Below are 23,552 nucleotides of genomic sequence, written 5' to 3'. Positions count from 1 at the left end.
GAAAAGCAAAGCTTCTCACATGTTAATAAACGTAAGGCTTAAATTTCAGGAAGGTATGCATTGCATCTCTGATAAACTAACATTTGTGCTTTCTAAGGCTGGGGAGAGGAAAGGGGGGAAAAACTTCAATTACATCTTATAAAGGGAGACTAGATAGATAAGGACACTTCCTCTACAATTAATTCACTCAGTAAGTACTTTTTACTGAATGCCTTCTCTGTGCCAAGTACTGGGAATACAGAGGTGAGCAAGACTTTACGAAGTCCTTTCTCTCAGTTTACATTCTACTAGAGTTGATTCAATTAATACCTTATATTTATTTGAAGTGGAAATGTGGGAATACAATATAAACAATAAAAAGATAACATAGTAAACAACTTAGAATTTATTTGCAAAGTAGGAAATAAAAAGCATGATTTTAACATTTATTTAGAATATGAACAAAACTAGAAAAAGTTAAACTACAGAAAAGAAAGTAGAGAGTACTGAAGTTGGCTTAGTGGCCATATAATACAAACAAGCAAAACCCAAGTTTCTTTCATGCAAATAAGCCTTAAGGAAAAGAGAACAGGAATGTTTATAGAACAGACCACAAGTATCTTAAAAATTTACATAAGAAACTGTACATAAATGAAAAAATAAATTAGACAATTTACAAGAAATGTTTTATAGGTTATAATAGGCTATAACTTAGTTTATTATGAATAAAATTTGTAGCACATCATACATTTTTACATCACAGATTCAGTGTTAGAATAATTCCAACATGACAGAGCTCAGACTTGGCAAGAACAATGCAATAGATAGAATAAGGCAACTTAAACGGAAATGGCTTGTATAAGTAAAATTAACACAAACATCTTCTAGGTATGATTTGATCTGTAACTGGGCAGAATTAAGACAAATGCCACTCAATTTCAGTTAGAAAGTCAAAGTTTCACTGTAGTTCAAATAAAAAGTCAAAGCACACAATGTATTAAAAAAATGATAAAACCATCTTAACCTGACTTACACCCATGTTCCATTAATTGTATTTAGAACAAGGAGACCAGAATATTAATGTTAGGTCTATAAAGTTATCTTTTGTTTCTAAATGTAAACTAAAAAGGGCACCTCAGATAAAAAGTGGCAGATTTCAAAATGGCTTAATACTGGTGACAACTATCAACTGTGCCAGGTATGAGATCCGTATGATTCAGAGACACAACATATAGCTAAAATAATCTCAAACTATCTGCATTATTTATGTATATTTTACAAATTATACAAAACTGAAATGTTTTCTTTGAAAGCTACTGGAACTGTAGGTACTGCGATGTATGAAAGATGTTGAGAAATAGAAAAAAAATCAGCACTATCTTAGACTTGAAATTTAGTTGCACATTTATACAATTCAAAACCTTGAATTTTAACTTTACTCACTCCTTTGAAAAATACATTCCTCATTAGTTCTTTTAAACACAAAATTACTGGTCGCTACAGCAAAAAGACTGAAAATCTAAAAAGAGAAATAGCCTTTTGACTACACAAAGAGCCAGAATGTAAAGATTTGGGTTTTTTTCTTAAGGAAAAAAAAATTGATTTCCTCTCAAACACATCATTCAGTACCAGCTGTAGTACCTGAAGTCCCAACATCAACTCACTGCTACATTTATTAAGCTGGAAATATCAGACACATGTACAATCTGATTATTTTCAGGCAATCCTAAGGATAAAGGTATTTTAGGTCTTTATCGTACTTGATGCAGATGACTACAATCCACGACATTTCAACTCACTTAGAGATAATTAAAATTGCGTTTTATAAATCCCACTATGAATTGTCTTTGACAAAGGCAATAATTCTAGGAGGGGTTTATCCCACATCTATCCCCACTCACAATGATCAGAAATAAGAAACAGCTTAAAGAAAAGGGCTATTAAAAAAATCCCCAATATATCTAACATTCAAACATCCATAAATTTAGTGGTATGTTTCTTTTTGTACAACGGAAAAGTTATAATAATGCCCATATAATTTTGAAGTTAGAGCACAATAAAAATTCCAGATAGCTCTACAGATTAAAGCACATACACACACACACACACAAACACACGCCCTTGATATTACTTTAAGGTATGCCATTACAGGCAATAACAAAACATGAGAGAATAACTAATACCATTCTATGGTGAGAATCCAAAAGCTAGTACCTCTCAACATACATCAACACAAATAAAATGAACTCTAAAACATGATGCCACATATCTGAACAAATTGTTTCCGTCACTTCAAATGGTGCCATGAATGGAGCAACTAACTGTCTTTTGGGACGGCCTGCTTTTCATGGAACCCTTATTTTCAATAGGCTATTAAAATACCTCAAAGGAAGAAAAATAATTACTCACTTTTTGGGGTCTTTGCTAATCAGTTACTAGGCTCAGTAGAAATATAAAGCTACTGTCTCAAATATTGAAAACAGGCAGTAATATTGATAAAGCACATTACTTTCTGAGATTATCTGATGACAGAAACAAAGTTGGCTGAATTCCTTCTCTATTAGAATAAAACACCCTAAAATAAACAAACTTATTGGGAAAATAGGACGTCATTGACGTTTCATGGCAAATCATCATGTTAAATAAGGTCAAAGAGTATTATTACAAAAATGCAGTATGTTTCTAATATTTTGTTTATACATACCACAAAACAGTAAGTTAAATGCAAAATAACACATACTCATTTTTCTGGTGATTATCAGTTTTTACATGGCTTTAGCAGAGAAAAAGTTTCTAAACTACATTCTCAAATGCAACAGACTAAAAAGCATAAAGTGCTCAATAGAGAAAAAACAAAATATGAAACATTTTGCATATAACAAGCAGAGTGGTTATAAAGGACATTTGGAAACTACTGCCTTGCTAAGCTTTCCACCCAAAAATGCGACCTTAGAAACCAAGGCAAGATGCCTTGATTCAAGGCAAGATGGACGACTGCTCTTAGAAGGCAAGAGTACCGCTGGACATAGAGGAAAACCTTTTCCCTTTGAGCTGCCTCATTTTTCTTACAGAAATGGACTTTCAGGAACTGGTACTGAGAATACAACAATCACATTTGCACGCAAAGGTAAAAAACTCAGGAATCTTCACAGTCTAATATTTGGCAAACAATCTGAACCTCTAGAAGGACTGTCAAGACGCCACATATATTACTGGCAATAGCGCTAACTTTACCTAAACTAAGAGTCCACCTATTTAAACTAGAGTAGCTGAGCAAGGAACGCCCTTGTCAATAGGCAAGGAAGTCTACTAGTACTTTGTCTTTGGAGAAGTTGGGGTGTAGAACTGAAGGCCATTAGTTCTCAAAGTCTCTCTGGTTAAAAGGCAGTCTTCTGGGGGTACAGATGGTGGTAGCGGTGGTGGAAAGTTCTAGACCTTGTGTTCTTTACCAAGCGCCCAAGCAAACTGATAGTGATCCTTGCATTTGAAAATGTTATTTTTAAAAATGAAAATTAAATCCACAAGTTATAAACAAGATTCTCCTTGTGTGTACAGAACTCAATGAAGAATTAAAAGGGTTTCTTTTTAGTCCTTTAGAATTGGCTTCTCAAAGTTCAATTAGATAACGTGTGTGTGTGGGGTTTAAGTCTTTGGAATCATCCAATTTACTGCAGTGAAGGAAATACATATTTTGAAGACGGATGAGGATGCTCAGGATGTGTCTTGGGCAACTTTATTAGTATCATTAGAGAAACGATACCTACTATAATGAGACGGCACGATGCAATGTAAGATGTTTTTTGGAATGGTCAGAAATACAGCTTGTCTGAATAAAATAAACTAGGCCAAATGAGGTATTTCTTATCCCTCTTTACGTATTTAAAAAATAAGGTTCTCATGTGTTCCCTCTCTTTCTTTAAAAAGTCCAGATTCAAATTTAAGTTTTAATGAATACATGATAGTGTTCATTTTTAAGAGCTAGTTCTAGAAACTACACTAATACAGTAACCACTACCCAAACGTGGCTACTGAGAACCTGAAATGTGGTTAGTCTAAACTGAGTTGTGCTGTAAGTGTAAAATACATACTGATTTTGAAGGCTAAGTAGCTACAATCCCCCAACCCAAAAAAACCCCTAAATAACTTTTTATAATGATTACATGTTGAAATGATGACACAGATATACTGGGTTAAATAGAAATATATAATTTAAATGAATTTCACCTGTTTCTTTTTACTTTTTAAATATGTCTGCTAGAAAATGCAAAATTACATGTTGCTCACATTTATTTCTATTAGACAGCACTGTTCAAGAACATAAGAGCTTTGAGGCATTAAGTTGATTGGGATTAGAACCAAACCTATTTACCACTCTATGCTTATACAAGCATTTTCCTGGGATCATAATAAAAAACTAGAATCTTGGCAGCCTTCATCACAATTCTGTGTTCTTATTAGAAATACTTATTAGAATTACTCCAGTAATTCTAGATTGTACAAGAGAAAAGCCAAGAGGTTTTCTCACAGTGGTGAGATAGTTGCTCACTTTATATGCATTTTAGCAGGTAACTTCAGTTTCAAAAGACAAAAAGTATGAATCATAGTCCCAAATTAACCAAAGTATTGATCAAAGTAACTTGTATATACTTTTTTTTTTAACTTGTATATACTTTTACCATTCCATTTCCTTCTTGACGACAGCCCCAAACCTATAACTGCTAATGTACAGTTTGCCACAGGTATAAAACTTGAAGTCATCATTTAAAAGCAAAAGCTTCTTGTACAGATGCCTAATCATAAAATTCTAAAATAAAAAGATAGCTTTTGGCTGAAACATCTAGTCACGAAAATGGAAACATTTAGTAAGAAAAAGTTTAAACATTGTAGGTTTTCAAAATGACCACTGACTGACATGAATTCAAAGTTCTAAATATTCTACATTCTCAAAATTACCTTCACATGCTTTTCCCTCTGAACATTACTATTATTCATATGTTCATGTCTATAGAGAAAGAAAACTGAATTTTAAGTATTTGAGCACAAAATTTGAAAACTACAGGGAGAAATATCTTTATCAAGCACCACCTCTTGAGAGTCTATTGAAAATTTTTCTCTACGGAGCAAAACTGTCGTGTAAAAAGACAGCATAATACCTCTTTCTTCCTGTAATATACAAGTTTTAAGCTCTTCAAAGTACATCCAGATTTACTGTAATTTAAGGAGGTGAACAGTTTTTCCCAATTCTCCCCAAGTCTTTCAACTTCCTAAACCATAAGTAACAGTCTCAAAAAACTTTGCTGAACTATTGGACCTCCAAAATGTTACTGCCGAAATAAAAGTCTGAAAAAATTTATAACATTATAAAAAATGACTTCAAAATATAGAATAAATTCCAAGGCAAAAGGATTTACAAATTTTGGAACTATAATGCTTTTATTACCAGAATGTACGAAACATTGATCCTTTTATAATTCTGCAATACTGCCTCAGATTCCCAGTTTTAAAACAACTCGTCTTTTAAATTTCCATAACATGCGTTTAGAATAAATGATTTTGTTGCTGTTCACAGTAGAAGACAGTCTTTAGCTTTGATGGTTCAGACCTAATTAAACAGAAATGGCTAACTTTGGGCCTAAGATAAATGTGGTATAGAGAGAAGAGCACAGAACCCTACCAATACACATAAGCCATACTCCATTCAAACAGTCCTGGGACCTCACTGAACGGACTTTCAAATAAGTAATTAAGCCTCCAATTAAAAAAATAATAATTTTAAATGTACTATCTGATAAACTCAAAATACAAAAAATGCAGTTATCACCAATTATGTGCATTTTCTAGGATTCATTTTAAAATTCAGGCTAATGTTTAACAATAGTATTTCAATTAAATTATGGCATTTGAAAAAGGTTATACTTCTGAGGAAAGAGCACATAAACATGCTTTTTGGGAGAAGATATGTTTGGAAAACAACAGTAATGAATAATTAATATTGCTTTTTAACATTTCTAAAATCATATAAAAATGATCATCTCTGATTGCCGTTTCATTAAGTTTCGATACAGGGTATGTTACTGTCCACTTACTAGTAACCAAAACACACAAAGAACAGACTTGTAACAAATATTCAGAATCAATTCTTTTCAAGAGATAAACATTTCTGAGACTTTAAGATTCACGTTTGAACATACAGTACTGCAATGTTGGCTACATAAAATGAAATAAATAGAAAATCTTTCAGAGGAAGCTCATTAATCAGAGACTGTATTGCATTTAAGGATTTAACACTGGCTATATACAGAAGGGAAAGCATTTCGCTTAGAAATACTTCACATTACTGGAGCTCTCTTTTTAATATGGCAACACATAGCAGCTTACCATTCTGACACTTAAAAATCAACAGGAATAGTGCTACTTTTTCATCCTTTGGTTCCCAGTGACAAATAATGTAGTAATAACACCTCTGGTTTTCAGTTCCTCTTGAATGACATTTATTAACAGAGAGAAACCCGATGCTTTAGCTGAAATTTGGCAGCCCAAGAAGTGCACCAACTGCTCCAAAATATCCCTGCATAATTTAAAAGCAATTATTAATGTAGTGCAGCTTCTAAATGAACATGTAATATTAACCACTATTAAGAACACATACTTGTGTATAATCTATTTAAGAACATCGATTCAGAAAGCTACCAATTTGTGTCATCAGTTATTGTAAAAAAATATTTTTTTAAACTGTATTCTCAATATATACAACTTTTTTTTTTTAGTAATTGAATTCCATGTTTAATTGCTCAATATTTCAATCAACAGTCTACTTGAAACAATCAAATAAGTTTTCTGGTAGTATATATTCTTCATACATTACAAATATTGGGTTGACCAATAAGTTTGTTCAGGTTTTTCCTTAAGATGTTGCAGAAAAACCTGAACAAACTTTCTGGCCAACCCAATACATATGTATGTATATGTTTTTGTATTATAATTGAAGCTAAGCATTTTCTAGTTAATTATAATATATATACCTTTGAAATACATATTTTTTTATAAAGAGTGGCTGTCAGACACTAAAGCTTCTAGGACTATTGCTGCAATTCTGGCTCCCTTCCCCTTTCCTGAAGAAAATTCCTTTGGCTCTGCCTGCCATTCCCACAGCAGAGGACACGCCACGTGGAGCTGCACAAGAGTACACGTTCTGACCTCTATAGCGAGAGCAGTGACAATGACACATGGAAGCTCGTAAGAGCAGAACAAATACTCAGAATCTGTATTATTAAAATGCTTAATATTCACTTGACCACAAACAAAATAATTCAAGGTAAGTTTACTTAATTCAAAACATTTTGTGAACTGATACTTGCTCCAATCAGAATTTAATTGGATATTGTGATCGAATAGGAAAAGAAAATCTTGAAGAATAAACTCCGAAATGTTAACAGTGGTTACCACTGGATGTGGGGGTGAGGCTGTGGTGGGAGGATTAAGGAGATTTTCATTGCTAAATTATATATATATTTATTGTTCATATTTAACATTTATTCTCTCAGGGGAGGAAAAAAAAAGAAAGAGGGAATTCCCTGACGGTCCAGTGGTTAGGACTCTGCGCTCTCACTGCCAAGGGCCTGGGTTCGACCCCTGGTTGGGGAGCTACTACTAATATCCCACGTGAGGCGAGGCCAAAAAACAACAATAAAAACCAAAACAAACAAACAAACAAAAGAAACAAAAGAAAACAATTTAACAAAACAAACCCACTAAGTACACAAGCAGCCCCAGTATTTAATGAGCTCACAGACCTGATACTGCTCTCTCTTTTTCAGAAGAACTGTGAGATTCTCATCTTAATGGGATGTCTGCCAGGTTACAAAAACGCCCACCCCCTAACTCAAACTGAAGTGAGGGAATCAATATACTATTTACGTAAATTGCAGTTTTATACTTCACTTATAAAGTACCGGGCAAGGAACAATATATGAAACCTGCATTTCAAAGCATGCTATTAATATTCACAAAACTTTATTTTCATATCATACCTCATGCTCTAGAAACAATGCTTTCAGTTGACCTTTTGACCAGTAATCCAGTGCATATGCCAAAAGTTTCATGGAGAGAGTATTGACACGTAAAAAGTTTCCAACAAAGACAACTCTGTTTATCTTCTAAAAGAAAAGAACAAAGAAAATGACTTGAAAAAAGAATTATCAAGTAGATTTTACAATACAATACAGTTTATGAGATCTCTACTTACAAATATAAACAACTGGTACCTTTTTTTAGTGCCTACTACATTCCTGGTATATGCCTTCATTATCCTGAATATTTAAAAATTAGTTTAGGACATGTCACTACACTTGTCAAAACCCATAAAATGTACACTAAGAGTGACCCCAAATGTAAACTATGGACTCTGAGTGATGATGTGTCAATGTAGGCTCATCGATTTTAACAAATGTACCAAACTGGTGCTGGATACTGACAGTAGGGGAGGCTGTGCGTCTGGGGGGGTCAGTGAACTCTGTACCTTCCACTCAATTTTGCTGTGAACCTACAACTGCCCTAAAAAATAACATCTAATTTAAAAAGAAAAGTTCTGGAAAGACCTTAGTTAAATGATTATAGATAGACTTGTTTTTGAAAATGGCCAATAAGTAATACATTCAGCAAAGAAAGTAATTTGGAGAAATATTACTGATGAGATAAAAGGAGACAAACCAAGGAAAAGTATTTTAAATGTGTTTAGGATTAAAAACAAGCTGTAAACTTGGTCAGCATGTTGCAGTTTATGCTCAGCAATGATACAGAAACCGTGGACTTTATCTATAGCACTGGAGAGCAAAACTGACTGGGATACTGGCATGCCCACCCGACCCCTAGGGCTTCCAGATGGAGGAACTGATGTTTGTTTTGAATCTCCAAAAAACCTATTTCTACTCTCACAATAATATAAGTGCTTCTGTGTATACATTTTTGCACACTGAGTTTGAATAGCGTAAACTGTAGCCTTAATTACTGTTATGTCAATTGGCCAGTGAAAATCTGGACCTGCAGGGATAACAAAAAAGATCCCAGATTACTATCTGCCCCCTCAAAGTTAAATATTGCCCAAACCTAGGTTAAAATGCCTGCTAGTGGCTCCCTCAACTGACTTACTACACTGTTATTAAGAAACTTAAAAGACAGTATTCTAATTTTGAATTTAGAGTAATTCAGAGGATTAATTCGAGTCTTTGCACAGTTTTCTCTCTGCTGGAGCCTCCCTTTCCCCAAATATCTGCACCCATGATTCTCTCACCTCCATCAAATCTTTGCCTAAGAGTCGCATTTTCAACAAAGCCTTCCTTTAACTACCCAGTTACTCAGTAATTTGTCCTCTGCCACTCCTGGTCTACTCTCAATTCTCTTTATCTTGTTTAATTTTCTTTTTAAAAATAGCATTTATCACTTAATACGGAATAATTTACTTGTTTACTGCATCACTAGAATGGCTGTAAGCTCCACAAAGTCAGGGATCTTTGTTTTCTTCACTAATTTATCTTAAGTGCTCAGAACAACACCTGGCACATGGTACTCTGTAAATATTTACTCAGTGAACAAACGAATGAGTGAACAAATGAAGAATTCCTTTAAAAAGTAAAATTCCCAACACATAAAGTATTTGATATTTATAAAAATTAAATGGGCATATACCTCTATTACACAAAGGCAAAATTGTATATACAGTCTTCTTCAAATAAAAATAACCCAATTATGAGGTAAATCTAGCAGTACATGATTTTTGTAAGTATATACATCATTCAAATTTCATGTGAAGAACGGTCTCAGTGCCTTCATAGCCCTGTACAATGCTGCTTGATCCATATGCAACAAGGCAGCACTGTAAAGAAGCCGAGGGCAGTAAGAAAACTTCCAAGTACTTCACTAATCAAATGTAACACTAGCTGGAAAAAAAACCCCACCCACTTTCAATAATAAGTTACCTCAAAACGTCTTATTGTTTAGATAGAATTTTTGTTTTACAACTTCAAGATATTTAGGTTGTATATTTCTGAAAAGGTTTCTGGATAAATATGAAATGTAAATTATCTCTTTGTCCTATTTCCGATTTGAATTATCTGCTACTTTCTTTAAAGGTAGTATCACAATTGGATAGGTAACATATATATTAATGAATCTTGGGATTTAATGGATTAAGAGATCTCGATCCTATGAGGCCTCCTTAAGAATACGAAGAAGTCTGCTACATGTACATAAAACTCCAACTCACATTTTTCATATAATTAAACAATTTTTTTTACCTCATTAACAGCACACATTCGTGCCACAGAACCAATGTTATTGGTGATAGTAACTAATGTAGCTCTTGCTAGATCTTCTTTACTAACAGATTCTCGCTTCTCCTTATAAATCATATTCCCAAAACTGCAGAGAAATGAAAAACAAAATCAAATCTGCTGATAACAAACAACATTTCATACATTTTGAGAATATAGCCTACAGATAAATCTACACATGTATAAAATAAGGTGGACATGTACAAGGTTACTGACCCAATGAACTGTACGTAGTAAAATACTGGGAACACCCAAACATCTATCAAACTATGATACATTCATACAATGAAATACCATGAAGCTGTTAATAAAAAAAAAGGGCGGGGGGAGAAAGGAAGGAGGGAGAGAGGGAGGAAAGGAAGGAAAAAGAAGACAGAGGAAAGGATGAGGGAAGGAAGGGGGGAAAAAGAGAGAGAGAGAGGGAGGGGGGCAGGCAAACAGACTAGGATATACTGCTGTTGTAGACTATACAGTCCTCCCTCTTACCCATGGGGGATTGGTTCCAGGACCTTCCTTGGACACCAAAATCTCTAGATGCTCAGGTCCCTTGTATAAAATGATGTAGTATTTGCATATAACCTATGTATATACTTTAAATCATCTCCAGATTACTTAATAACACTTAATACAATGTAAATACTATGTAAATAGTTGCCTGTGTGCAGCAAATTCAAGTTTTGCTTTTTGCAACTTTCTGGAATTATTATTTTTCCAAATATTTTCGATCCGAGGATGGTTGACTCTGTAGATGTGGAACCATGGATAAGGAGACCCGACTGTATATAGTATACTATATAATGGTATATAAATGTTACCTTCTAAAAGTTACCTTCTGTAAGGGGAGGATAAGGATATTTGTTTGTATTTGCATAGAGAAACACTGGAAGGATACTCAAGAACTAATAAAAAGTTTCCTATAGTGCATTCAGGGGAGACTTTTGATGTATATTTAATTTTAAAATGATATCAATGTTCAAAACTTAGAACTAAACTGGGTAAGAGGAAGCCCCTTACAACTTCCTGATGCACTGCTTTCTAAAAACTAAATAAGCAACTTTAATTACAATGTAAATGTTAAACTTACCTAGATGCTACAGCCCAACCAGGCAGACCAAATCTTTCATAATCTCCTCCGTAAATATCACGGACCAGCTTGTCGGCTTGGGTGCTGTCACCTTTGGATGCCATTTCAAGAGCCTCTTCAAAACTTTCACAGCCAGTCAATAAACTACATAAACCAAGAAAGGTACCCCCTCCAAGGCTAAAGAAAATAAAGAAACTTGGTAAGTTGCATTTACACGCTGTATTCTTTCTCCAAAGTAAAAGGATGGAGCACTCATTTATTCAATAAACACATGGATAGATATTGCTAAACCTAAGAAAAACACATAGCAAAACCAAATTTGTCAGATCAAAGAATAAACCAAAGGAAAAAAATGTTGTCGTGTGAACAACATGACACAGAAGACCTTTTATATCTTCTAATATCTTCACCTGATACCTTACACTTTGTAATTGCTAAAAATAAATGTTTTTGTGTGCATGAAAAAGGAGTGCTAGAAGTTAATACCATACAAATTAGAAGGAGAAAAATTGTAATTCTAAATGGTTTCCAGGAAATAATTTTGTGAAAGGCCTATTTACTTAGCCTGACAAGGCTGAAATCAACTCAGTGTGATACATTAACATTTACATGACTCCGATATGAATACAGTGAGGACATTTATGTCAGGCTGGTCATCATGTTAAAGACAGAAATTAACTTGGTTCTATTATTCTTTTGGATATGCTCACAAAATGAAATTATGCCACTCTAGCCCCTAAATTCAAAACCTCTGCTCCCTAGTCTCACCTAAATTCCTAACAAGTTCTATTCCTGAATCACTGTTGGAATTTAGTTAACAGACTGAATTTCTGTCTTTTTGAATTGACTGAAGTAGGTAGTACTTCCCTGTAGTTCTTTGGCATAGAGAGTTACAACGGAGGTAGACTTTCAGCCACCACAGAAATAAAACACTAATTAAAATTAAGTTATTATTCAAACAGGAGTACTATATTAAAATTAAAATGAGTTTTTTTCGGGACTTCCCTGGCAGTCCAATGGTTAAGAGTCTGTGCTCCCAACACAGGGAGCATAGGTTTGATCCCTGGTTTGGGAACTAAGATCCCACATGCTGCACAGCGTGGCCAGAGTTTTTTCCACAAATCAATCTAATTTAAAGCATCCTAAAATCTTTCTTCCTCAATTAAATAAACAGGAATCTCCAGCTTCCTTAAAAGTTGATAAAAGCACATATTGGAATCATAAGGAAAATTTTAAAATCTCATTTCACATTCATATTTCAGGTATTAAAGAAAAAAGTTCATGTTAAATTCATCCTATATGAATTAATTACAATGTTGCCAAATACTCCACTTAAATGTGAATCAAGTAAGAATGTTTCAAGCTTTAGGCTTAAATATATCTACATAAAAATGAGAAAAATGCTTTGGAAAATAAAAATGTTATTGGAATCATTCCAGATAAAAATTCACTCTTTTCATTTGGAAATTTTGATGCCAAATGATGCTAGCCAATATAAACATTTAATAATTTTAGTTTGAGTCTACACACATGCCTTATAAAAAAGTATTATCTGCAACACTTTAACTTATACTTACACATCTACATTTTTAGCTGTTGCACAATACACATTAGTTTTCTGATGAAGCTAGCGTTAATATATAGATTTCACAATTTCTGTGTATAAAACAATATGAACGCTGCCATAAGAACGAAAAGGTTACTACCTTGTCCCAGTTACTCGTTTATAGTCGTCTTTGGAATGGACTGCTAAAATACTGACTCCCGAACCAATGTTTACTACCAGCAGTGGGTAGGGGTCATCCAGGTTGAAAGGCATCTTTTGGCATCTCTCAGGTTCTGAGGCATTAGCAAAATAATAGCACTCTGCTTGTCCATTGAAACTGACAGAATCTATATACAGCAAGCCCTTTACAAGGCAGTCAAGTTCATCCAGTTTGTGCAGGTGGAGGTTTCCAATCTGTAAAAAAACACCAAAGCGAGTTTTATAAAGTGAACAAAGGACAGCTTTCAAAATACTTGACTCGACTACACCATATAATTTCCATGTACTTTACAAAACTTCAAAATCATGTACAACCCACACGTTTTCACTTGTCTTCTTTTGTGTCAAAATCTCTTAGGGACTTCATTTAGTCCTGTGGTTCTCAGTGGTGGTGGTATTACTCCTAGAGGCATTTTTGGACATCTGTGGGGACTTTTTAGTTTTCACAAAGATGGGGAGGAGGGGAGAATCAAACTAACATTTACTGGGCAGGGTCTTGGGGTGCCAGACATCGGCAATGGGTGGGGCAGTTGTGCAAAAAAAAAGAGTTAACCCTTTCCTGCATTACCTTTGAACATTATGACAGACATTTTTGTAGGCAGCAGTAGGAAAATTCGTTTATAATTATCTGAGCCTATGTAAACACAAAGTATTTTATCTACATGTGTATAGACACAAGGTATTCTTTACGTGGTTTTAATACATACTACATTTGCTAGGAACGCAACCACCATATAAACTGAGGAAGTGTTGTACTTTTTACTGTTTGGAACTTTACCTTGTGTTGTTTAGCATCTTCGAAAGTTATGTCACAACAGCAATACCACTTATGGTATTTGATTCTCCAATAAAACATACCTTATCAATCTAGCATTTGTGGCTTTAGAAATTAAGTTCAATCTATGTACATACAAGCATCTAAATCTGACTACTTCATTATGCCCTCTTGTGTGATCATACCAGAGAATCCACCTACTGATATATAAATACCTTAATTTCCTATCTTTATATTATAGTTTGGGTACTAATGTGAAATTATTAAATTCATTTCAGGTTAGTAAAGAGTATATTATAAAATATTTACTATAAAAGATCTCAGCTTAGATAAGCTTTTCAATTCTCTAAGGACTTACTAGGTATCACTCCCCCTTGTGTTCCCATGGCATCTCTTTTCATAGCAATAGTATTAATTGTAATGCATTGTACTTCTTAATTATAATGCACTGAACTTATAGTTCACTTAAATGTGTGGTCTAGGATACTGCACTCTTTGAGAGCTAAGTCTGTGTCTTATTCCTAGCTGACTTCTCAGTGCCTAGCACAATACCTAACACAAGCTAGATGTTCAAATATTAGCTTAATAAATGATTGAGCACCAACAAAAACAAATATTATAAAACTTCATCACTAGGAAATATCAATACTTCTTAAAAAAAACTTAGAACTCCGTAATTTGAATACCAGTATCTCCAAACAATGGCCAGGTGAGAGCTGGCTTCAAGGACACTGCTTTTGGCAAACATTAAATATCACGCATCCAAAAAAACTGGTTTCAAATTTATGGTCAGATTACTCAATAAACTGAATACAAATCAGTATTACTCATCATAAAAATTTTTAATAAAAACTACCCCAAATTACAAGGTATTCACTTCTGTGAGCCATGTAAGTGATCACTTATGTTCTAGATTTTATGTGAATTTGAGAAACTAAATGGTCCACATGCATATTTTCAAAAAAAACAAATTTCAGTAAACCCAAGTATAACCTTTTAAATCTTTATTCTAATGGGAAGGACTGGACGCTTGGCAAACCCCTACTAGCACAGAAATCGACGCTTACATAATCCGCCTGCCACATCCAAATGACCCCCTTCAAGACAGAAACATGGTAGGGTCGATGCTATAAAATCCAAGAAAAAAGGGCTAATAGGGACTTTCATTCAGGTGTCTATTAATCAAAAGATACAGGTTTCAGTTGGGGTTTGGGAAGATGGTGGCCTTAGGAGAGATGACTGGATAATACTCAAAAAAACAAGCCAACAGAATAATAGTGAAAATATTTCAAGCCCCATTTGTATCTGGCTTTGCACACTTCCAAATTCACTGAAGTCTGCTTTTACTGTAGCTTTGTAGCAGTTCCTAAACTTACCAGGTTTTACCCCATATTATGTATGACAGGCCCAACTCTGGCCAGTTTTTACTCATTGTATAAAGGTGTTTAAATGCTCCAATCAAAAGCAAGTCATGAATACATACTTCCCCTGTATCAGCAGGGGGAACTAGTCTAAGAAACATACCAGACAGAAAACGAGCCTCATACTTTAAAAACTGAAGAGAATGGGTATCGATTTTTGCCTGTAAGTTAAATACCTACTGTGCGAAAATCTTTTTCAAACTTGTAAGCACCACCTCCTGTAGCACATAGCACCGTGTGTAATGTTGAGAAGTTTTTATCTCTTCCCATTTGGATAAAAGTAGGCAGGTCCTGGGTTGGAAATCTGATAAAGTGCAAGTTCCCTCTCCGGCCAAAAAGTGTTAAATCTTTCAGTTCAAGGTGTACATCCCGAATACCAGTGGATCCATAGGCTACATTAGAAGTCAAATATTTCCGGATACTTTTTAAGCTCTCAACTTCTTCTTGTTCTTCTTCTGCTGTGATATCGATAGGTTCAAAATATGAGAGCTTTACCAGAGTTCCCCCGATGTCCATGCCAAACCATGGGAAAGCTATGGATAAAAAACAAATAAATAAAAATATATATCCTGATTTTAGAAATGCAAATTAGACCTAGTTAATTAGCCACAAGCTTCATTTACCCTGAATCATGCATTCAGTCGATAATACTTTTGAGGTAAGACAGATCTATGTGAAACTCACCCTTTTCCCTTCAAAGTGTTATTCTGTGTATTTTCTAAAAACCTGTAACTTAGCATGCCTGGGGCTGGACCAGGGCCTTTTAATTCCTGGTCTGGTAGGCATTCCTTTTCATTTATTACATATTTATCATGTGCCCCAGGAGATTAGGAAAAATTTGGTTTTAATAATAGGTCATCACCTACGGCCTGAAAATGTTTCTAAGATTTTAATGTAATAAAATTGGCCTATCATCACTTCAAGTAACCCAAGGGAAAAGTACCCCCTTAAAAAGAACTTTTTTTCTTTGCTCATTAAACTTACTGGGCTTCTTTAGTGCATCTGGTTAATAAAATCAGCTGTTGATAACGTTGAAGGTAAATCTACTTGGAAACAGGCACACTTGGGGAGGTAGTATCATCTGGGTTTGGGACTTGGTGCTCTCTCACTAACTGGGCTATATGACATTGGAAAAGCCATTAACCTCTCAAATCTTAGTTTCCTTAAGATCTGTTCCTATTCTCTGGGATCTTAATCATTATGATAGAGACAAAAATAATTTAATACTTAAGATACATAGATTATCAAGTGCCTAACAACATGTATTTAACAGTTTATTATGTATAAGTTGTCAAGGAAATTTAGTTCCCTCTAAAATTCTACTTTGTTTCTTATATATTCATATTTTACTTATTTGATATGTGTGTACCATTAGAAACCGGGAACATACGATTCAACGAGAAAAGATTCTATACATTTCTCTATACAGGCACAATGCTTTTGTCACCTATAGATTTGTATAAACAACTAAGATGCTGAAGAAACTAAATTGTCTCAGTTTTGTTGGGTAGCTAGCAATGGAGGCCATCTTAAATAAGTAAAACACTTGTATTGATATATATATTTTTTGGCCACACCCCGTGGCTTGCGGGATCTTAGTTCCCTGAACTAGCGCCCTGCGCCCTGGGAGTGAAAGCGGGGGCTACAAGGGAATTCCCAGTAACACAGTTTTAAAATGAATGAGAGGCCATTCAAGACTCATCTCACATCTAGCCTGTTAGATACATCTATGTCTGTTCTCTTAGGGGTATCTGCTCTTAAAGGAAGAGTAACTTGAGGTGCTATATTGCAGACCATGAATGTCTTAGTAACCTTAATATCCAAACTAGAACATTATAGGTCCCTTCTTTTGCGTAGAAATCCTTTCAACTCGGCAGAGTTCTGGAATTCATTTCCTTATGCCAGAGAAATAATCACCATTCAAAAAGTATGGGGGAGGGGCTTCCCTGGTGGCGCAGTGGTTGAGAATCCGCCTGCCAATGCAGGGGACACGGGTTCGAGCCCTGGTCTGGAAAGATCCCACATGCCGCGGAGCAACTAGGCCCGTGAGCCACAACTGCTGAGCCTGCGCGTCTGGAGCCTGTGCTCCGCAACAAGAGAGGCCGCGATAGTGAGAGGCCCGCGCACCGCGATGAAGAGTGGCCCCCGCTTGCCACAACTAGAGAAAGCCCTCGCACAGAAACGAAGACCCAACACAGCCAAAAATAAATAAATAAATTAAAAAAAAAAAAAAAAAAAAGAATCGTTGTTAAAAAAAAAAAAAAGTATGGGGGAGGCAACAAGAACACAGAAGACACATATTCTTAATTATGATCCACTCCTTTCATTTAGCAAGTGATCTAATTTCCAGTGCATGAAAGCAAATACTTATGCTTGTTATTTTGTCACTAAAATGAGAAGGGGAGGGGGCACAAAACTCAAACTTTATTGATTTGTGATAAAAGTACAAAGTTATTAAGTACAACCAGAGGCCCACTAATACTTCCATGAGGTAAGAAAAATACCACTTTCCAAAGAAATCCGGCAAATATCTAAATCTATAGCTTTCTTGCTTCTGGCCAAGGGACAGGTTAAAAGTAGGTCACCAGTGCATAAGCATCCTACTTCTTGCATACAGCCTAAACATTTCTCATTCTTTCGAGAATAAACTCTCCACTGTCAAGGTGAAAAAAGTGAACCAAAACACATTTAAAGAACAAAACATACCTTCCATAAATATAAATAAGTACTTTGATGATGGCAAATAAACATTACCTTCTACAGACTTTGAGCATTTCCTAGAATCTCTCATGATCTGTTTATGTGGCCTTCCAAAAAAATAGTAGCTCCTATTCTATTTCTCACCTTAGCCTAAGAGAACTGCCATTAGTTCCCCATAAGTAACAAAAATATCCAGAACCACCATAAGCAGAGTGCTACCAAGAAATTATCTTTCCTACCAGGTAGATTATGTATGCAAAAGAAGAAACCCACATGCCTGATCACCTTTTCAGCCACAAGGGCAGACTTAATTTCTAACAAACTGCATTATAAAATTTGGTGTCTTGTTAAGTGTTGGTAAGAGGTAGCGGAGAAGCTTTAAGGAGCTATTTAATTGCTATTGGCCCCATGCAGATTTTAGCCCAAAGGGATCCTATGCGAAACTAGGATTTAATTGTTCTTGAGCAGAAGAGAAACCAAATGCTGAAAATGTTCAGAAACATTGGTGGATTATTTTAAGGAACAAAATTCTAAAATGAGCATGTGCAGTGGTCAATTCCAGATACGGTTCAAGTTCCCGAATAAAAGACATTTCACTCTTCCCAATAATCATTCCGAATAAAAATGTTGCTTTAAAACAGACTAAGAAAATAAACCATACTCACACCTTCAGTATTATAATTCCTCAGAAGAGATTCAGAAGACTTTTCCCCCCTTTGGTAAATTAGTTACATCTAAGAGAATATTAGAAACTATCACCTCCAACTGCACCTTACTATCCACTGGAAGTGATCCACTTAAGTAATGACTCAATTTACAAAGAGGCCAATCAAATTACATAGAAGCAAAGGGCACACATATGCTACATACTTCTCTCTGGTCTTGACAAAACCTTCACATACCTTAGTGCCTGGGTTAGCAAAGCAGGCACCCAAACCTACACTGCACCAAATGAAAAAACACATAAATGTATATAAATAAAATCTTTTATTATCACCTTGTTAATTATGTTACATGCCCTACAGGTAAGCAGAACAGAGGCTGACCCTTACCTTAAAAAATCATGTCAGTTGAAGTACAGAAGAACACCACTGTTTAGATTTTTACTATTATTTAAGTAGTGTGAAAAACAGAAATAAAGGTAATGCAAACATTGCCACTGTTTTGGTTCTAGCAAAAAATTTTCATTAGATTAACGTTTGACTTCATTCTTCCCCTGGAGTTGAATTAACACATAATTTCAAATGCTCATCTTTTAGTTATACAATTTAGAGGATGAAACCAATTCCTTTTCTTATTTTCTGGTTAAATACAGGCATTTGGTTTATAGGCTGGTATATACTAGTGATGTATCAAAAAGCAATGTTTTCTAACACTTGGGTGAGTAACTGTAAGAAAGTGTGTGAAGCCAAAGTCACTTGTTTAACTAGTATGAGATACAGTTTTTAGTTACTAGTGCTGCTCTAAGGATTAAATGACACAATGCATGTAAAGATAGTGCCTTACATACAAAGTGCTCACTAAATTTATGATTATAAAAAAAAGAAACCCTACGCAAGAACTCAAAAACAAAACAAGTGTGTCTTTAGCTAATCTGAGTGGTTTGAAACATCAGAAATAATACTTTCCAGTTATATATATATATATTTCCATGACAGTTCATAGTTGAAATGCTTTCTTCCCCACACACGAAAGAACAAGATGTTCTTTATTTTTACTGTAAAGAGCTGAGTAGACAGTAAAGTCATCTTTTACATATAGGAAACTGGAAATGTTATTTCAGACTTCTAAATCATATTAATTGACTGGTTTTTCAGCATAACTCTATTTTAACATTAATGGTCTCACAATGTACCACAATATATTAATAAACAAATTACTTCTAAAAATAGGTGTTCTTTTATTTCTCAACCTAAAGTTTATTTTATAAACTCTTAATTATCATCTTTGCTAGGTATGAAACACCTTTGCCAGAGACGGTATTCACACCTGATTATAAGTTTGCCCAAATCTAAGTAATCAAATCGCTGTCATGGCAAAAATAAAATAATACCATAAGGGTCAGAATATGAGCTTGTCATAGTTAAACTCATTTTACTAAATGGAAATTCTAACACAAGCAGAGAAAACCTATGTGTTGAGGGAAGATGTCCAACTGTTCTACATTACTGCATCTGTTCAAGATTCATTTAATTCAGCAAATGTAAAGTAAAATAGTAGTGTTTCTATATTACGCTCTCATTTTAAGACTTCACATCACTATTTCATAGACTCCTGAACGAGAACTCTTTAGCTATCGTTTTTTTTTTTTTTTTTTAAATCATTGTTTAAAAAAATGTTTTAATTGGCAGATAAAACTACCAGATCAGAAAGGTTTGTGCTTCTCTAAGTATTTAGACTACACCCTACAGGTGCAAAAGAAAGAATACAGGACTATGAGTCAGGTGACTTAGGGCCCTGAACCTCAGTTAGCAGAGTTGGTTGGTGCAGCCTTGGAAAAGTTACTCTGGGGCTCAGTAAGTTCAGTTTTCCTCAGCAGTAAAATCAGAACCAAATTATCTCACATTTAAATAACAATTAACAGTTTTTGGAGTGCTTTGGTATGTTGCCTCTCCGTGGAGGTTTTCAAGACCGGACGGGCGGGAAAAGCCAGTATCAGTGCTCCCGTTCTATAGCAAGAGATTTCCTAGAACTGTTGGGAAGATCACACAACACTGCAAAATGGCAAAACACCAATACAATTCTAAGACAGAAGCATGCATCCCGCATTCCTAGTCGCTCTGGAAGAATGAACTTCAAGTATGACAATCACAACGGCTGAGTGATCAAATAAGCCATTCACAGGAGTAAAAGGTTTTAAAAAGGCTAAAAATAAAAGGAAGCAAATAAAAGTTGATCTACTCTCTTTAAGTATGGAAAGTTTTTGTGTGTTTTTTTTTAAGTATAGGCTATATATAGTCGTAGAAAAATCTCTACGGGTAGTCACCAAAATATTAATAGTGGTTAGCTCTGAGTGGCGGGAATACGGATGACTTTGATCTTTTTATCTGTTTTTTTAAAAACAAACATGAACTAGTTGTTATTCTAAACAAGTCACGGCACTTACCCACCGGTAGGTTACATGCCGTGTCTTTAAAAGCTCTAATTATAACAACAAAGACAACTCCCAGGAACCCACCGGGATTTCAAGGACACAAGCAGAAAGCTCAGAAATCAGTTTAAAAAAAAAAAAAAAAAGATTGGTAAATGTCCCCGCGCAACTTGACATCTGTGACCACCCATTTTCAACTTGACTTCAGAGGAAGCTGGGAGCGCGCACTGGTAACTCTGGTCTTGCCTGCCAAACCCCAGAACAAAAATTCCCCCTTGCACCTCCCAGCTCTCGAGGAGGAAGGAGGAGGAAAGGCTAGGGGGCGGCAAGCGTTCGTCAACCGAGCGTAGGGGGATGGGGAGGGAGCCTCGAACCTGGTGCTGCAAAGGTCCCTCCGCCCCCATCCCATGCTGGGCGCCGCCGGGGAGCGACCGGCTTCGAACCAGGCCACCACAAGGGGCTTCCCGACGTGGCCCAACTTGCTCTCCCAACCCGACGAGCCCAAGCCCCCATCTTACAGGGTTTCTTGGCATCCTTGATCTTCATGGCGTCGGCCTGAGGGGCGAGAGGCAGCCTCGGGTACGGCGCGCAGAGGGTTGCGGCGGCGACTCCGGAGGTAGCTGGGCCGCGCTGGGAGGCCCGGCCGGTTCCTCCCCTCGGGCCGGGCGGGGCGGGCCAAGGGCGGGGCGGGGGCGCCTGAGACGAGGCCCCGGCCCAGGGGGCGGCCCCCCCCACCCCCGCGAGGGGCGGCCGGGACCGAGCGAGCAGGGGAAGGCCGCCGGCCTCGCCGCTCCGGGGCCCCCCGCCGCCGTTCCAAACAAAAGGCCCCGGTCCCCCGAGCCGCCGCCGCCGCCGCACTGAGAAGCAGCCCGCCCAGGCCCAGCGCCCACGTGATGCGAGTACCCCCTTTCTCCGCTCTCCGCCCGGCTGCTGGGGATTGTAGTTCCGAGGGTCGCGAAGCCCAGCTCTCAGGCTGCAGCCTTACAGATGGACTACAAAACCCAGGATGCATCGCGGGCCCTCCTCCGAGGCCCCTCCGCTTCCGGAGATGGCCTCAGAGTGGTCCCAGAGAGAAGGGGGAGGGGCCTTAATCACGCCAGCGACGGGGCTACCAATGGTGGCTGATGTGGGCGGGCTCCCGAAGCCTAGAGCTCAAGCCTCGCACCGCCGCCGAGAGAAAAGGGGAAGAGAAGTCTTTGCTGCTACTAACATGGCAGTTCTGCAAGGCGCAGACTTCCTTTGGAAGCAGAAAACCTGATCAGTGTGCCAGGGAAAACGCTAAATACAGGGCTCTGGAGCCGCTCTTTAGAGAGACCAGTGAATGCATTTGTAAATTAAAGTCATTCACGAAGGTATCCCCTGGCTTAAGAGACACCGCGAATGCTGGAGTTGGAATGATGATGATAGTAATGGCAATAGCAATAATAGGTAACATTTATTGAATGCTTACCATGTCTCAGGCACTCTGCTGAGCTCTTTTGGGGAATTATTTGATTTAATTAACTTTGTGAAGTGCGTGCAATTATTATCTATCACTCATTTTGAAGATGGGACAGTAACTGAGAAGTCACTTGCGGAACACATGCCCTTTGCCGCGGTTCCATGGTCCCCTCAGGGGCCCTGTGGCCCAGCTCCCTCCTTCCAAAGGGGAATTGATCCCCAGAAAAGAAAATTAGGTGCTACAGTTCTCACTCCTTTTCCTGTGCCTGCTAGATTCTGAGTTCTCCAGCTGGAATGGGAAGGGACAGCACTGGGAGCTCTTCTCCTGGCCTCCCCTCCCCCAATTAGCTGACCAGGAATTTAGTGACTTTGGCAATGGATGGTTTGAGAGTTGGCAATGGAGGATTGAGCCTTATTGCACCTTCTTTGTGGAGAATATGACAAGGATTGTGAATAAGAACCGGAAGGGACACAAACGATCATTTAGGGAGTGTGAACAAAGAGCTAGCACAATACAAGTGCTAGCTTGAAATATAATGATTGAAATATAATGATTAAGAACTTAAACTTGAATTCACATCTTGGTTCTGCGATTTGGTTATAAATTTGGGCAAATTACTTCATCTCTCTGATTCTCATTGGGAATGATGATGCCTACATCTCATGGGATTGAGATGAAGATTGAGTTGAAAGAAGGCATATAAAGTGCTTACCTCGTTGCCTGTCGTAGAGATAGTGATCAGTAAGTGATAACTATGTTTTTATCGCCATCGTTATCCTTACTGTAAAGATAAGGGAGAAAGATTAAGTATCTAGACTGTTTGTCCAAGGTAATTATATAGGATTGGACCCGAGGTCTGGTGCTTTGTGGTTCCTTATCTTTTGTTATTTTGATCTCAGTTTCCACATTTGTTATTTAGAAATATATTTTTATTTATATGTTTTATAGAAACATTCTTCTGAGCTCCC

The 23,552-nt window shown here is 36.7% G+C and overlaps 1 protein-coding gene across 1 annotated transcript; it reads right to left on the bottom strand.

The window, feature by feature from the left end:
* Positions 1 to 372: 372 nt before the first annotated feature.
* On the bottom strand, positions 373 to 22,066 carry PANK3 (pantothenate kinase 3). The gene is made up of 7 exons (XM_036845722.1): positions 21,662 to 22,066; positions 15,533 to 15,885; positions 13,098 to 13,351; positions 11,392 to 11,568; positions 10,272 to 10,395; positions 8,010 to 8,135; positions 373 to 6,547 (listed from the first exon to the last, which is right to left on the bottom strand). The coding sequence occupies exons 1-7, from the start codon at positions 21,687 to 21,689 to the stop codon at positions 6,497 to 6,499; spliced, it is 1,113 nt and encodes a 370-aa protein (XP_036701617.1). The 5' UTR covers positions 21,690 to 22,066; the 3' UTR covers positions 373 to 6,496.
* Between the last annotated feature and the right edge of the window lie 1,486 nt (positions 22,067 to 23,552).

The sequence above is a fragment of the Balaenoptera musculus genome, chromosome 3, assembly GCF_009873245.2.
Source record: "Balaenoptera musculus isolate JJ_BM4_2016_0621 chromosome 3, mBalMus1.pri.v3, whole genome shotgun sequence".
Taxonomy (NCBI): domain Eukaryota; kingdom Metazoa; phylum Chordata; class Mammalia; order Artiodactyla; family Balaenopteridae; genus Balaenoptera; species Balaenoptera musculus.
The sequence above is the reverse complement of the archived record's forward strand: the minus strand, read 5'-3'. Positions and strand labels throughout refer to the sequence as shown.